This window comes from Pithys albifrons, chromosome 16, assembly GCF_047495875.1.
Source record: "Pithys albifrons albifrons isolate INPA30051 chromosome 16, PitAlb_v1, whole genome shotgun sequence".
Taxonomy (NCBI): domain Eukaryota; kingdom Metazoa; phylum Chordata; class Aves; order Passeriformes; family Thamnophilidae; genus Pithys; species Pithys albifrons.
Genome location: NC_092473.1, coordinates 11,490,290 through 11,504,374, shown reverse-complemented (window position 1 = coordinate 11,504,374; position 14,085 = coordinate 11,490,290). Strand labels below are relative to the sequence as shown.

The 14,085-nt window shown below is 37.5% G+C and overlaps 2 protein-coding genes across 2 annotated transcripts in view; one reads left to right on the top strand and one right to left on the bottom strand.

Moving 5' to 3' along the window:
* Positions 1-14,085, top strand: part of CHLSN (cholesin) — a 122,191-nt gene that overhangs the window by 18,319 nt on the left and 89,787 nt on the right. The gene's annotated exons all lie outside the window — the stretch shown is intronic.
* LOC139679326 (uncharacterized) lies at positions 3,248-13,905 on the bottom strand. The gene is made up of 2 exons (XM_071570994.1): positions 13,713-13,905; positions 3,248-8,062 (listed from the first exon to the last, which is right to left on the bottom strand). Exons 1-2 carry the CDS (start codon positions 13,752-13,754, stop codon positions 7,001-7,003), a joined length of 1,104 nt encoding a protein of 367 aa, XP_071427095.1. The 5' UTR covers positions 13,755-13,905; the 3' UTR covers positions 3,248-7,000.

Genomic DNA, 14,085 nt, shown 5'->3' with positions numbered 1-14,085 from the left:
TTCTGCCTCTGGCATTTTTTAAAATTATATAGTATGTTCAAACCTACAGCTCAGCTAATCAATAATTAAGATATTTTGATCAATAATTAAGAGATTTATTTGCAAATTGTAATGAAGCACTTTTTCTGTAGATATGAAGCAATAATTACTGTTATAAACGGTATTTTTTAAAAGCCTCTGGCCTCTGTAAAGGGAAATATTTGATTAAGCGACATCAAGCAGCTGAGAAGGGTTGTTTGCTAAACTGACAAGATAAATTTTGGTTTTCCTACCTTCAAGTTGATCCCATTTTGACTGTTTGTATTTAAATTTTCAGGTATATTTTGTCATCCTCTTATTTGTAATCGCTCAGATCAAAGTCACAAGGATAAAATAAGCTTATTTTACGGAGAATGTGGAGCTTCAGTGTTGCATAAAACCACCAGTGTTGCAGGTGGAGTTTTGCATTTCATCTGCAGAGGGGAAAAAACCACTTACCATTTCCAGTAACACCACCTACTGGTGGCCAGGATTCCTAGAATGGAAAGATAGTTAAACCTTTTTCATAAAAGAGAAATATTTCATTTGTGGCAGTTTCTCTCATACCTGAATGTTAAGGGCCATTAGTGGTTATCTGTACATTGATGCAGCATCTGCTGCCCTTGGAATACAATGAATGGGATCTCAGCATTTAGGACTTCAGGAGGACAATGAGGAAGTTTCCGAAGTGTGGAGTAAGCAATTGACATGTCATTATAATGGATGTATGACAAATATTTTTAGATTACAAGAGATTTTGTCTGTAGAAAAGAGAAGTAAATGTTCTTTAAACAAATGGGTTTGGGAGTAGAATCATTTTCCCTTCATTGAGGCAAATACAGTATTTGCTGACTTTTTTGGAACACACTGTATGTTACTAAAAAAGTTTTTGAAGATGTTCTTGCACGATGGCTCTCCACAACTAGTTTGGGAATTGATTATTTTTTACATCAAAAGAATGTTTGCAAAAATTGGTGATGGTAAAAAATTTCTGAATGGAAGATTTCCACTGTGTGGAATGGATTTCTGGAGTGTTTTTCTACAGGGTGATGAGGACAGAGCCTGAAGTATTTTCCTTTGAGAAGTGTACAAATATGATTGTGTTATAGGACTGGAATAATTGTAATGTTAGAAAAATCTCATGATACCAGCTTTGAAGGTCTTAATTTTTTGCTGTCATAAAAGAACAGGGTTAAAAAGAGTCTTTATTGTTGTTTGTGGATCATGTGGTTTTGCTGCACTTAGCTCTGTCCTTCAGAGCTTCCACTGATCTTGTAAGGGCCAGAAGGATTTTTTACTTTCCTTTATGTGTAACATTCGCTTCTGGGTATGGGTTGTTTGTAATTATGGGGGCCTGGATTTGATAGTCAGCTGGTCTCTCTGTCCTTACTGTTCTAGCTTTGAATATCAGCTGATTTGCTATGAAAATGTATAAATGTAAATGCAAAAAAATGCTCTTTTTCTTGTTTGAATTCGTGGTAAGAAATGTGTCCCTTTGCAGTATTTCTAGAATGGTTACAAAGTTCTCCTTCCAAAGGTTCATGAACTAACAGTTCTCTGTGCTAATAAAACTGTGAAGCATAAAAGGCTAAATCTAGTGTTTTGTATGTGATATTATTATATGGTTAATTAGTGAGTTCTGTATTTCACTAAATATTTTATGAGATGATCATGTAAATGCTCTGAATCCTGTTTCCTAAAACAGTGACAGCATTGTCAGGCTCTGGTTTATGCAGTCATATTATTGTTACTGATTAATCTCTCTCAATTTCACTGATTAATCTATCTCAATCTCACTAATTTTAGCAGCTGCTGAACATTGTTCCCTTGCTCTTTCCCTGCCAGATGCAGGTATTCCATGGGACTTTACAGTAAGTGCCTTAATGATCAATAGTCACAGTTGTGACATTATTGATTCTCAAAGTACCACCTGTTGTACCTTATTGTGTTGCTGAGAACATGCATGAAAGCAACTGGTGCAGTAGCACTTGTGTGATGTCAGACCTCAAGAATCCAGCATTTAGAATTTTCCTAGCAGTTTATTTTTAAATCTTTAGTCAACTTGTAAAACATTGTATATATCTCAATAAACATGTCTAATACCCCAGAATCTTTCAGGACCACTAGTGTAATTGTCTGTGATGTACTTACGAGCACCAGGAGGCAGAATGTAGGGTATAGTAGAAGATATTCTGTGTCATTTTGCAGACTTCAACATATGTGCCTGCTATTGTGCTGCTAAAAGGTGGCAGCTGAGGAGGAAGAAAGTGGGAGGTGTGAGTGTGGGAGAGAACAAAGTTAAGAGGTCTGGTGCATCACAGCACTGTAGTGCAGCTTCTCCAGCTGGATAAGCAGGATAACCCCTGTAGGATGCAAGAACTGTTGGATTTTGTCAGAAGTGTGGAATTGAAGCTGTTGAGTCCTGGAGAAATGAGATCAGGGCCAGGGTATATAAAGCTGAAAAAAGTAAGGTACTGTATTGCATGGAAGGGGAAGGAAATATAAATTGAAATTATGTTGGAATGCTTACAGTGTAATATAACCATCTGCAGAAGAAATAAGATTTGTCTAAGAATCTCTGCTGAAACTATCTCCAGAGGAAATACAGATGCTGTTATTCTGTTACATGACATTTTGCAAGTACACCGATCTCCAAATTCTCTCTCCTCTTTTTCAACCTTTTTCAACCACTGAATGACATCAGCATCCATTACCCTGCTCTAGAGTACCCTCATACTTCATCCTGTCCATCCTCCGTAGCTTTCTCTTTCTTGCAAGTAATCAAACTTCATTTGAGTTGGAATTAGTTGTATTCTGTGCCTGCAGAAAACCCTGGATGGGAGTGTATTTTGTATGTTTAGGTTTTTCAGCTGCCAGTAATTCTGAGAATGCATTTTTCTTAATAAAAGTAATTTTTAAAAGTTCAGCCTTTTCTTTTTGCAGGGAACAACACTGATACCCATTCAAACTATTCTGGTAAAATCTTTTTATTTTTTTTAAGCATATATCACAAAACTCTTGAGGGATAATACAGAAATTTTTCAAAACTGGACCACAGAATGTTGTCTAGTGAAAGATCACAAAATCCTAGAAGTGTTTAGGTAGGAAGGGATTTTAAAGACTATATAGTTCCAAGCCCTATTCCATGAGCAGGGACACCTTCCACTAGGCCAGGTTGCTCAAAGTCCCATCATAGGACTTCAGGCTCTGTTCAAATGCTATTTAAACAAGTTTTTGCTAAGCATCAATCATTTTTACTGGCTTAGTCTGGCAGTCCTTTGCTGGAGACTTGGACTATGGAAGTGAAAAGCATCTTGTCCTTCTGTCCATTAGTGAATCTATATGTCGTGCAACAGATATGGTAGAAACATTATACAGAGTACTTACTCTGGCTGAATTACTTGAGCTTTCACCCTGTCCCAGATCTTCTGCAACTGCCTCAAAAATCAAGATAAATAATACTGAAGTCCTTTCAGGGTCCGTAAGTTTGAACTTAGAATGTAACTAAGAGCAGGCTTAGTAATACATGTAGGAGTGTAATACATGTAGGGGTATAGCAGCTCGAGTCTCTCTTTAGCTCAGATGTTGTTTGCAATGGGATCAGATCAAGTTTGAGCCAGCTGGTTCAGTAATGATGAGTCCAGAGTATCTACATGTTCTTTTCCAGAATGTTACCAAGTCAGGAATTCATGCTTAAACTTCAGCAGCCTGCTCCTTTCTCTTAATTTACTGAATGAAGGGGTTTTTGTAAATGCAAACCAAAGTTTTGGAAAGATACAAATATTACCAGTACAGAAGTAAAATATTCTTCTTTGAATTTTCCAGTATATCCCCTGCATTAATTTTGACAGCCTGCCTATAAAAATATATGCTCCATTTCCTCTGGAACACACTGTCCAAATTTAGGTGAAGCCTGGAAGAAGTGAGAGTTCAACAAAGCTGTTGCTGGCAAAAGGGAGAAAAGATCTCTCAGAGCAAGGAGATTTTATTTTGTTCTTAAAAGTACTCTTCAAATTATTAATTATTTAAAAATTATTGCTTTTAATCTTAGCCAAAGCTGCTCTTTTCTCCCTCCTATGAGACTATTTTAGCATAGGGGACTGTTTGTGTTTCTTCTCCTATTGCACATAGGGATGTTTGCTCTCATATTCCAGCTGAATGTGGGTTTTTCTCTAGGACTATAAGTTCAGTGTTGTAAACTCTGATGTAAGCTCTGGGTAACTTTATCAAGAATGTTTTTATGAAAACATTATTGTGAAAAGTTATATTCATAACTATTTCAGTTTTTGTTCTGCATTATTCAACCTCTTCCCTCCTGTTTACCTTTGTTTTCTCATATTCAAAGTCTTCATTGTACAAAGTGATTTCTTTATGTCAATATAACCAGCCATCCAGAAAATATTCTGATATGCCTTTTGATATGACAGTAGCCAAGGACAGGGAAGAGGCCAGAGTACATGAATCTCACAGATGGCAGCCAGGAGCTGTACTGAGGAGTTCTCACAGACTTACACACAGTAGTTCGTTCTGGGAAGATGTACTCATTTTCAAATCTTAGATCTGAAAGTAGGTCCCTATAGGTTTTTTTTCTCTGAGATATTTGGTTATGGTTCTGAGTATTGTGAAGCATCCCCCTATCTGTGCTCAACCTTCCACCCACACTCAACCTTCTGGCTCCTTCCAGGTGTGTACTGCAATTCACTCACTGTTAGACCAGTTTCCAGGTCCCAGCTGACATTTACTGACTAGGTTTTCTTTTAGGCATTTCACAGTAACTCAGGACTCAGAAACAACACAGTATTTATTCTTTCATCTTTAAATATAAAATATATGGAGGCTGTAAATAAAGTAGAATTATTTGTGCATAATTCCAATACTAGAAAGTCGACTCTTATCCATGGCACAGCTGAAACTACGACACTGAGCTGGGATAAACAGTCCGCATCTTCTGACATACTCCTTCACTCAGTCTGTCAGCTTTTCCACTGATGTACAGCTCTTACAACTCATCTCTTCAAACTTCTTTTTACAGGGCTGATCTTCTGTCCATGTTTTAATCTCTCTCTTCTCAAGGTGCAAAACAAAACTTCTGATGCCATGTGAGAATTCCTTTCATAAATATGAAATTGGCTCTTGTATTCCAAGAGATGATTCTCATCTACGTACTTCCTTTCTGACCATGTTCTATAATGATCTGTTTATATGTAGAGTTTTTTAATTATCCATCTGTTCATGCTGGCAGCAGAACAAAACTGAACAGGAAAACAGGCTGACACAATGCAATGCAGACATCTTACCAGCTGATTTTTACATCTTGCAGAAATGTTGGTCCTTACAGACATAGTGAAACTATGTAATTTCCCTTTATTTGCATGTGATACAGTCATGGTCTATACATTTCAGAACTTGGATGTCTAAGACTAGATCTGTATCTATAGATACTAGATCTATATTCTGCATTATGATTGAACAAATGTCCTTTATTCTTCCATTTCTGCACTTGGCTGTTGCTTTGTGGAAGATGTTCATCTTCATCGATCAGTTCCTGCTTTTCTCTCTTAGGCAGCTCATGCTCATCTGCACCATCTCCCCACGCAAATCTGGACACCATCAGGAAGACCTTTCAAAGGATACAACTGCAGAAAAACCTGTCAGTTCCGTTAGCACCGGGTGTCGGGCAAAGGAATGGATTTAAGCACCAAAATGGGTTTTCTCAAAACTCTTCATGTTACTTGAGCCATTCTTATCACAGCACTCTATTTTTGTAACTTTGCAATCTAAGTTGACGTCATTATCCCAGGTCTAGTACGATTTTGTGCTTTTCCTGTTTCCGTTCTCTCCACCTCTGAGAGGAAAAGCTGAAACCAAAGCCAAAAGTATAAGGTGGCTCCTGGCCAGATTCAGTGACAGTAACAATGTGCCCAAAGCAAGTGTTCACAGCTTTGCACCTACATCTCAGCCTGCATCAGCTGCTGATTCTGCAGGGCTACATCCCAACTCTGTACCACAGCTGTTTTGTTCTGACTCAGATTCTTACTCCTTTTTGCACCATTTACCCAGCACCTCTCATCTAAAGGTTCCAATGCTTCTATCTTGTCTCCAGCAGAGCCTTGATTTCATTTAGGAACTGGGGCTCTGCTTTTGTTTGCCCTCTTAAAAACAAACCTCAGTTACACTGTTCTGGAATAGCTTTTCTCTGGTTTTGCTTAGCATATTATTGAATGTGAGTCTTCCAACACACGTGATTTCGTACTTCTGAATGAACTCATCAGGAATGGCTTAAATCAATAGTTGCTGTAAGTCTAAATGCAAAGTGGAAGCTGAGAGTAGATTAACAAAAAACTTCCATTCTTGCACAAAGTTTTCATTAGCCATCCTGTTGATCTTTCCAGTTCAGTGCCTCATAAAGGACTGGAAGCTTTCCTTAATGGACCAGCATTTCTATTAATTTGATTTTTTTTTTTGGCACAAGAAGTCAGACAAAACCTTCACTGCTGCTGCTACTGGGATTTACCAATGTTATAAAAATAGTTTGTAGGGTAAGAAGTCAAAAGAGGAAGCATACCTGAGAGAATGCTTTGGCTATGAATTTTTACTTTTGTTCAAAGTTGCTTTCTGCCATGTTTTTGTGTGCAGCTTTGCTGGGGCATTGATATTATTGCAGAAGCACAGTTCTGTGGCAACAATACTCATCTTTCTATTTGGCTTTGAAGTAACACTTGCAGAAAATAGACGATTTTAATATATATATGTACATGTGAAAAAACCCCAAACAACCCCAGACCCTAGATGTTCTCTCAGAGATCACTATAAATACCAGAATTCACGATATTTTCTTCTTCCAGTACTGCTAGCTGTAAGATAGGCCAAGTTTGGGTTCTAAACAAGGAACAATCACCCTTTTATAAAGAAGTGAAAAACCAAACCAAAACCCACTAACAAGCTAAAAAGTAAAGTGGGTTGACAGCTATTCAGAACAGTATTACTGAGACCCACTTTCATGGGGCGTGTTTATGTCTTGTATTTCATGGTGATTGTGATTGTTGGCACTGGTTTTCCTTAGGCAGTTCTGTATGACTTTGAGTATTTCATCCTTGCATGGTTTATGAAAACAAAGGATAAAAACCAAACTAGCACAGCTCTCACAGAACAACACTATTTCTGCAATATTCATCACAAGCTCATTTGTTGTGGTTCCAATGCTCTTCTGTAATTTCAGTGTTGTCCTGAAGAGAATCATGACGTTATAAAATAGGCGGCACATGAACATTGTTACGCTGATCACGTACACGGCGGGGTAAGTACGGATGTGCTGGGATAAGGCTGGAGCTTCAGCAGGTGCTTCTTTAGCCAAGAGAACAGTAAAACAGAGTGTCTGAAGAAATAATGGGATTCCAAACCCAAAGGTGAATTTAATGATCTCGTATTCAGGCCAGGCAAACAATGGATCTAACTGGCAGTCTGTTTTCAGGTGGTAGTTATCAGTGCCAACCAGCACTGCCTCAGTCAGGGACAAACAAAAGGTGTATGTAAGTACAATTCCAACACACAGGATGGGTCTTTGGGTGGCTTTGCAGAGAGCAGTCCGTGGTGGAAATCTCTTGAGTAATAGTATGAGAAGCGTCAAAATTAAAACATACTGAGAATTGGAGTAACTGAAGTTGAAAAAAAATGACAGTACATTACAGGTGAGGTGGGATACTGTTAAATAGTCAGGTCTAGTAATGACAGTGAACGATAAAAAAATCATTATAATATTGCTGATGGTGAAGAGTAGAAGAAGTAAGTCCAAGTTTTCTATGACTTTGTGCTGCACATAGTTCTTTATGAAAACAATCAAAATACATATTCCAGCTATTAATCCTGCAGGTACAAAAAAGGCGATGTAACAGTGCATAAGTCTGGATATGACGTTTTGAGAAGCTATGATGTCTTCGATTTCTTCTGGGGAGGTGAAAGCTGGGTTCTTGCTTGGGTAGCTGATCCATGTCATGTTGTGAGAAGTCATTCTTCCTTCTGCTTTCCTGTTCAATGGAGTTTGATACTGAAATGGAATAGGAAAGTGAAACAGGTTTTAAAGTACAGTTTTAATGTCTAATTTGTGCACTAAATATATGGTGTGCAGTCGGGGTATGAACCATTTGTTCACAATAAATGCAGTGATTTTGGGGTGGGTTTTACATTCCTATGTTAATTTCAACCTAACTTGCATAATATTTTTAGTCAGAGAAATCGCCTTTCTATTTTTGATGTAGGTTCTGCTCTTAACACTCCCCCCTTTTCCTCACTTGGTGCAGCCAGGACTTTTCCAACAGCTCAGCTTTGTAAACGACAGCCAGGAGCCTGTGGAATATATGGGAGTTGGCTGTTTGGGTGAGGAAGGAATTGGCTCTAAGATTAGGTGGAGCTGCTTTTCCTGACCATCTTGCCAAAAAAGGCCAAGGCAGTGCACAGGGCAACTCCAGTGTGTGGGCAGCAGCTCCAGCCACAAAAAGCTTCACTGTCCTGGTGCAAGGGGTGGAATTTTGTACAGTTTGAACCCAGCTGCCAGTGGAGGCTCACACCACACACTGAAGAATATGCACAGATAATCACAATATGAGGCACGAGCCACATTCCTTCCGTTGTTTTAGTTTGGTTTCCTTTCTGTTCTGAAAGAAAAGCCTTTCATAACTGCAGTCTGTACTGAGGAGCCCATATAAAATTAATGTGAGTGTTTAAGAACTGTTATGAACAAACTGCTCTTATACTAAAACATCTTTATACATTAATAACACTGTCATTTCTTAGAAGTAGCTGTTGCATAAAACTGCAAAAAAGAATAGGTTTTTGCATGCTCAACTTAGAGAAAACAATTACTGGTGCATTATAAACCTATTGATAAAGTTTTAGCCAGGAGCATTTTTTACAACTGTGTTATAAATTCCTGAAAATAGGGAATTTTAAGAGTAATATGGATAGACTGTTAGCTGTAATGACTCTGTGATATGTTAATATAATGATGCTGCTATTGTATAAATGTTTGGATACTAACTTTTTTTAAGCCAAAAAGCCTTTATGGGAACATAATATGTACTTCTGAAAAACTGAATGTAGTGGATATGGATATATACATTTTACAGACCACCTAAAAGCATAATTAACTCAATTTCTGGAAAAAAATTCTCTGCACTTTATACTGATAGTTACATAAAATAACACACTTTTTTTAGTAGCAAAGTATATTTTTAAACACAAGATAGTGAACTCACTATTCCTGATGAATTTGGAATATCTGATTAAGGCTGTTCCTCAGTATTGGAAAGGCTTAAACATACAGGTGTTTTTACAGTGTACAGTGTTTTCTGAAAAAAAAAAGGTCTTCTTTACTCACAAGGATTTCAATTTTGTGTTAGTTTGGTGGTTTTGCTTTGTTCTGTTGTAGATAAAGAAGGTCTGAACAACCAGGCAAAGACAGGATGGTGGAGTTCTTACAGAAATTCTATACAGTCATACTAGTAAGAAGTGACTTACACAGTTGTACATAATGCCTTTTCCATAAAGGGATTCTAGTGATGTTAACTCTTAAAGTGAAAGTAACTTTAAATTGGTAAAAGTTCATAAAGATGCATTAATGTTTTTAAGCAGTGCTCATTATAGATAAGTCAGTGTCTTAATACTATTTGACAGTTAATTTATGGTTGTTACCTCTGACACTACTTCATATTTCTGATATTTCTAATCTCTCCTCAAAATTGGAATTCTAATACTGGTTTTAATTAGAAAAGTTGACTTATCAAAGTGACTTTGATTAAATGTGTATATAATCTTACATAATTATAATTTCATTTATAGAAAACCATGGAGTTATGTTTTGATTCAGCAGTGTTCTTTGTCCCCTTTTAAAGACAGAGTTTCTTCCTTTCTGGAAAAGGTTATTTTCTGAGAGATTTCACCTCAGGAAGGACTGATGCACCCAGGGAAGATTTTTTGTGTTATAGGTACATTCACAGGAGGGGAAAAGTTGGCTGTTCAGACTGTTTATGTTCTGACCTCTGTGCTGGACCTACACCATGTAGGAGTGAACTGATGGGCAAAACTGGTGGAAGTCTCTGAAGCCAAGTTAAAAGGCAATATAATTATGAAGCTTAAAAATAGTTTGTTAAATATGAACAATCTTAAGAAAAATGGCATGAAATTCTAACTTCTACAATTGATTTATTAACTACTCAGGAGAAATCTCAAGAAAGAAGCAGTGTAAGTCAAATTTTGACCTTCTGTTAGTAGAGAGACTTAAAGCTTAGTCTGGTGAAGGATCTGGTGAAGGTACATTGTGGCCACTTCAGCATCTGAGAAAGTTTGCCAAAACTTGGTTAATTGCTCAGGACCTGGCCTTGGTACTGAGGCTGGGTTCAATTTTGACCATAGCAAGGTATTTTTAATTTTATTTAGCTACTCTTTGGATGTTTAAGACAAAGTAAGGAATATTAAACTTAATGTAGCACATTCCAGTAGTTGTGGCTTATTGTGTAAGCATAATCTGGGTTTCTCTTTCTGTACCCACTAGTTTGCACATTTTGATATCTTAATGATGGACCAGCACAGCATTAAGGAGAGGCCAACACGGTGTTTCAGCCTCATTTGTCATAGGTGTCAAGATGAACGCTTGAAACTGTTTCAGTTCTAACCACAGGCCATTATTTAACACAATTGTGTAATAACAGCAATGATGTTGTTCTTCCTCTCCACCTAAACATTGCTATTCTAACATAAGTGTGTCTTTTAACTTCCCTTATCTGAGGAGGGATTTAAACTGAACAAAAGTAACCTCTTCAACCTAGAATTAACATGCTCACTTGGGGGAAATAACAGTGCAACTATATAATTATAATCAATCTAAGTATTCATATTCTGAGCTAAGGAAAAATGTCTAGGTGTGCTGTTTTAAAGGGAACATCCCAAAATCACCTTAGGATTCCCACGCAAACAAAATTTTACCAAAGCAACAAACTGTTTGCAGTTTTGTTGTGGTTAGTGAGTATGACTGTAATATGTGCTTGAATTCAGTAGTGATTATCACAGAAGAAAAAATATCTGCTAGTAGTTTGTAGCTTATTTGGAAATATTTTTGGTTTGGCAAATAAGATCAAAGTAAATTTTCCCCTCTTAAATTATTCCTAGAAGCTTAAAAAAGTCACAGTGATAATGTCAGGTTATTTTCTTATTTGGTTCTGGTGTCTCACTAAGTGTTTTAAAGAACAAAAGGCAATTTTGAGTTCAGATCGTGGCAGGAAAGGCTGATGTGCAGGGGGCTGCAATCAGCCATGTCCATGATACATGTGCACTCTTCTCTCTAAAATGGTCACACCTCCATATATATTTCTAATTTATGGCTTTATCCTACAATCTAATTTTTTTTCTTGTATCTTCATAACTATTTCAGTGAAATTTGAGGATATACAGCACTTTGAAAGATGCATTGTCACCACCTCCTGAAGTGGCTGCATTGGGGTTTTCTAGCTGGTGTTATAAATTGTGCCCTGTCAGAACTGCTTGACTCCTCTGCAGCCTCGGCAGGTGATGGATTGGGAATAGTCACAGATGGCATAACCTCTCTGTATGTTTGTTTACATCGGAATGGGGAGCTTTAGAGATTCCTGACTGTAAGGTGCTCATCTATCATGTAATGCAACTCTCAAGAAATTGTCTTTACAAAAACATTCCCAAAGCATTAAGTTCATTCCCTGCACTAAAGAAAACATATGCTTAGAATAATCATGGGATGAAGGAGCTCACAATTTCTGCTGTAGTAATGTGAAGATATTTGCAAATTTGTATAGGCTTTTGGTAATATTAATATAATTTAAAATAAAATTATATGTTCCATGGGAGCAGCAGTGGGTTCCTTATTTTGCATGTGTTTTATTTCAGAATCTTCATACATCTGGCCACGTTTTTTGTCAAAATACTTTGAGCTTCCGTCATATAAAAATGAGGAATTTATTATGTCATTTTCCTCTGCTCTGAGAAAATTCTTGTCTGGTTCTTGGAGTTACTGCAGGGACATACTTCCCCCCCCCCCCCCAAATGCATGCAGTGTTTATGCTCTACTTGGCATGTGGGCCTTGTCTTTTACTTTTTTAGTGGAATCTGTCAGCTTAGAGTGCAACCACCTCATGACCTGAATTAGCATTTTTTTTCTCATAACATGCTGTAACATAAAGTGACTTTGTTATTTCTGTTTTCTCACTGGTAACTGAGAGTGATATGCAGCGTGTCATAGCTCAGATGTATTGAAGCTATGGTAGAAGCCAGGTCTGTTCCTGTTTCTCCTAAAATTAATTAGTGAGGAGAATCTGCAATGTGCTACTTGCATCATTCCCTGTGTTGTCATGGTCCAGTATTTGTCCCTTTATCTCAGCCACCCCCCTTGCTTCAATTGGCCATCATTCATGTTATGAATCCCTCCTTAACTTCATGTAGCCTTGCTTTTTTCTTGTTTTGTTTGGGTTTTTTCTCTTCATATCCCTGTTTCCCCACTATAATTCAGCAGTTAAAGCAAACAGGTTTGATTTTGACTTCCCGAAGCACATTGAACATGTTCCCCTTCACTTCCAACAGATGGGGCTGAGCAGTGAGTGCAGCATTCAGAAAGCAGTTTAAAAATAGCAATTTGTGAAAGAGCTTTCACTATTGAGAGGACCCAGTCCTGAAGATTTCAGTGGGTTTGGGCTCCTCATCCCCACTTTGTTGTTTAACTTTTGCGAATGGAGAGCTTCATTTCAAGGAAACTTGTGTTTATTTAAAGTCTAGAAAGAAAGCTCCTAAAGCAGGGATTTTCCCCCTTGCAGCCAGAGCTCTTCCCCTGTAAAAGGTTTGGCAGGGCAGTCCATCTGCATTCTATCACCAGCCTTTAGAAGGAAAATATTCTTTCATCCAGACATAAAGCAATACACAGAATGTTCCTTGTGAAACTCTGCTCTTGGTGGGCATGTCCTGCATCAACCCGTGAAAACAATGCACATAATTTTGGGAGTGAGTTTGTCCTTTCTGTTTGCACCACATCTGCCAAGTTAAAAGATGGGGCATTTTGCAGTGTCTGAGAGACTGAAATGTGAAAAACTATATCCATCTTTCTTCTAAGGTCACAATTCCTACATTTGGGCAAGTATTTGAGCTTCTGAAGATTTAAGAAATCCAACCCTTAACTTGCAAAAAATTTCCAGTTCCTGAGAAACTGAAAGCTTTTAGTTTTACTTTTCTAGAATGGAAGTGAATTCACAGTAACTTAAACATAATCTCCAAGAAGCATCACTCATGTGTTTCCTGTCCTATACAATCCCTGTAGTGTAGTTAAGATTATCTAGCTATGTCCATCCTTTAAAATCCTGGTTTTAGGCAAAAGTTGGAGTCTTTTGTTCAGACCACATGGCAGTATTTCATCATCCAGCTTCCATCAGTTAAACAGGAGTTAAGTACTTACTGGAAAAGTCTTCTAATTTTCTCTCTTTAATACCCAGCTTTATTATAAATTTCAGCTTTATTAAAAATTTCAGCCTTCTGAGGCGTTTCCCAGATACAGTATTTTACTTTGTGTACTTCGAATGTTGTTAAAGAAGGGAACCCTAAAAACTTTGTTACAACCTTAGCTTCACATTTCGAGCCTCTTGTGGTGAATAAAACATTGTATATTCAAAGAAATATCAAGAACTTACCTCTTCAAGAAAATGCTCCACAGATACAACAGGCCGAGACATTCACTGTAAAATGTCAGATGAAATAAAATTGTTGCTTGGAGCTTATAACCCTTTTTATTTCTGTAGAAAGCAGAGTGTATATATTAGAATAACTTCTTTAGCCGCTGTACATCACGGTGAAAAATCCAGGCGCTTGCTGACTAAAAACCACTCAGTTCTGTAAAGGAAACAGGAACTTGGTTGAAGTCATTCAAACCATACACGTTGCATGTTTAGCAAACCTATGGTTTCATCATGTGACTTCAGAGTTCAAATTATCCTCTGCACTGAGATATTTTAGAACAGAAAAGTAGTGTTTGTCCCTGGCATTTCTAAGTGTGTGAGGCCATCC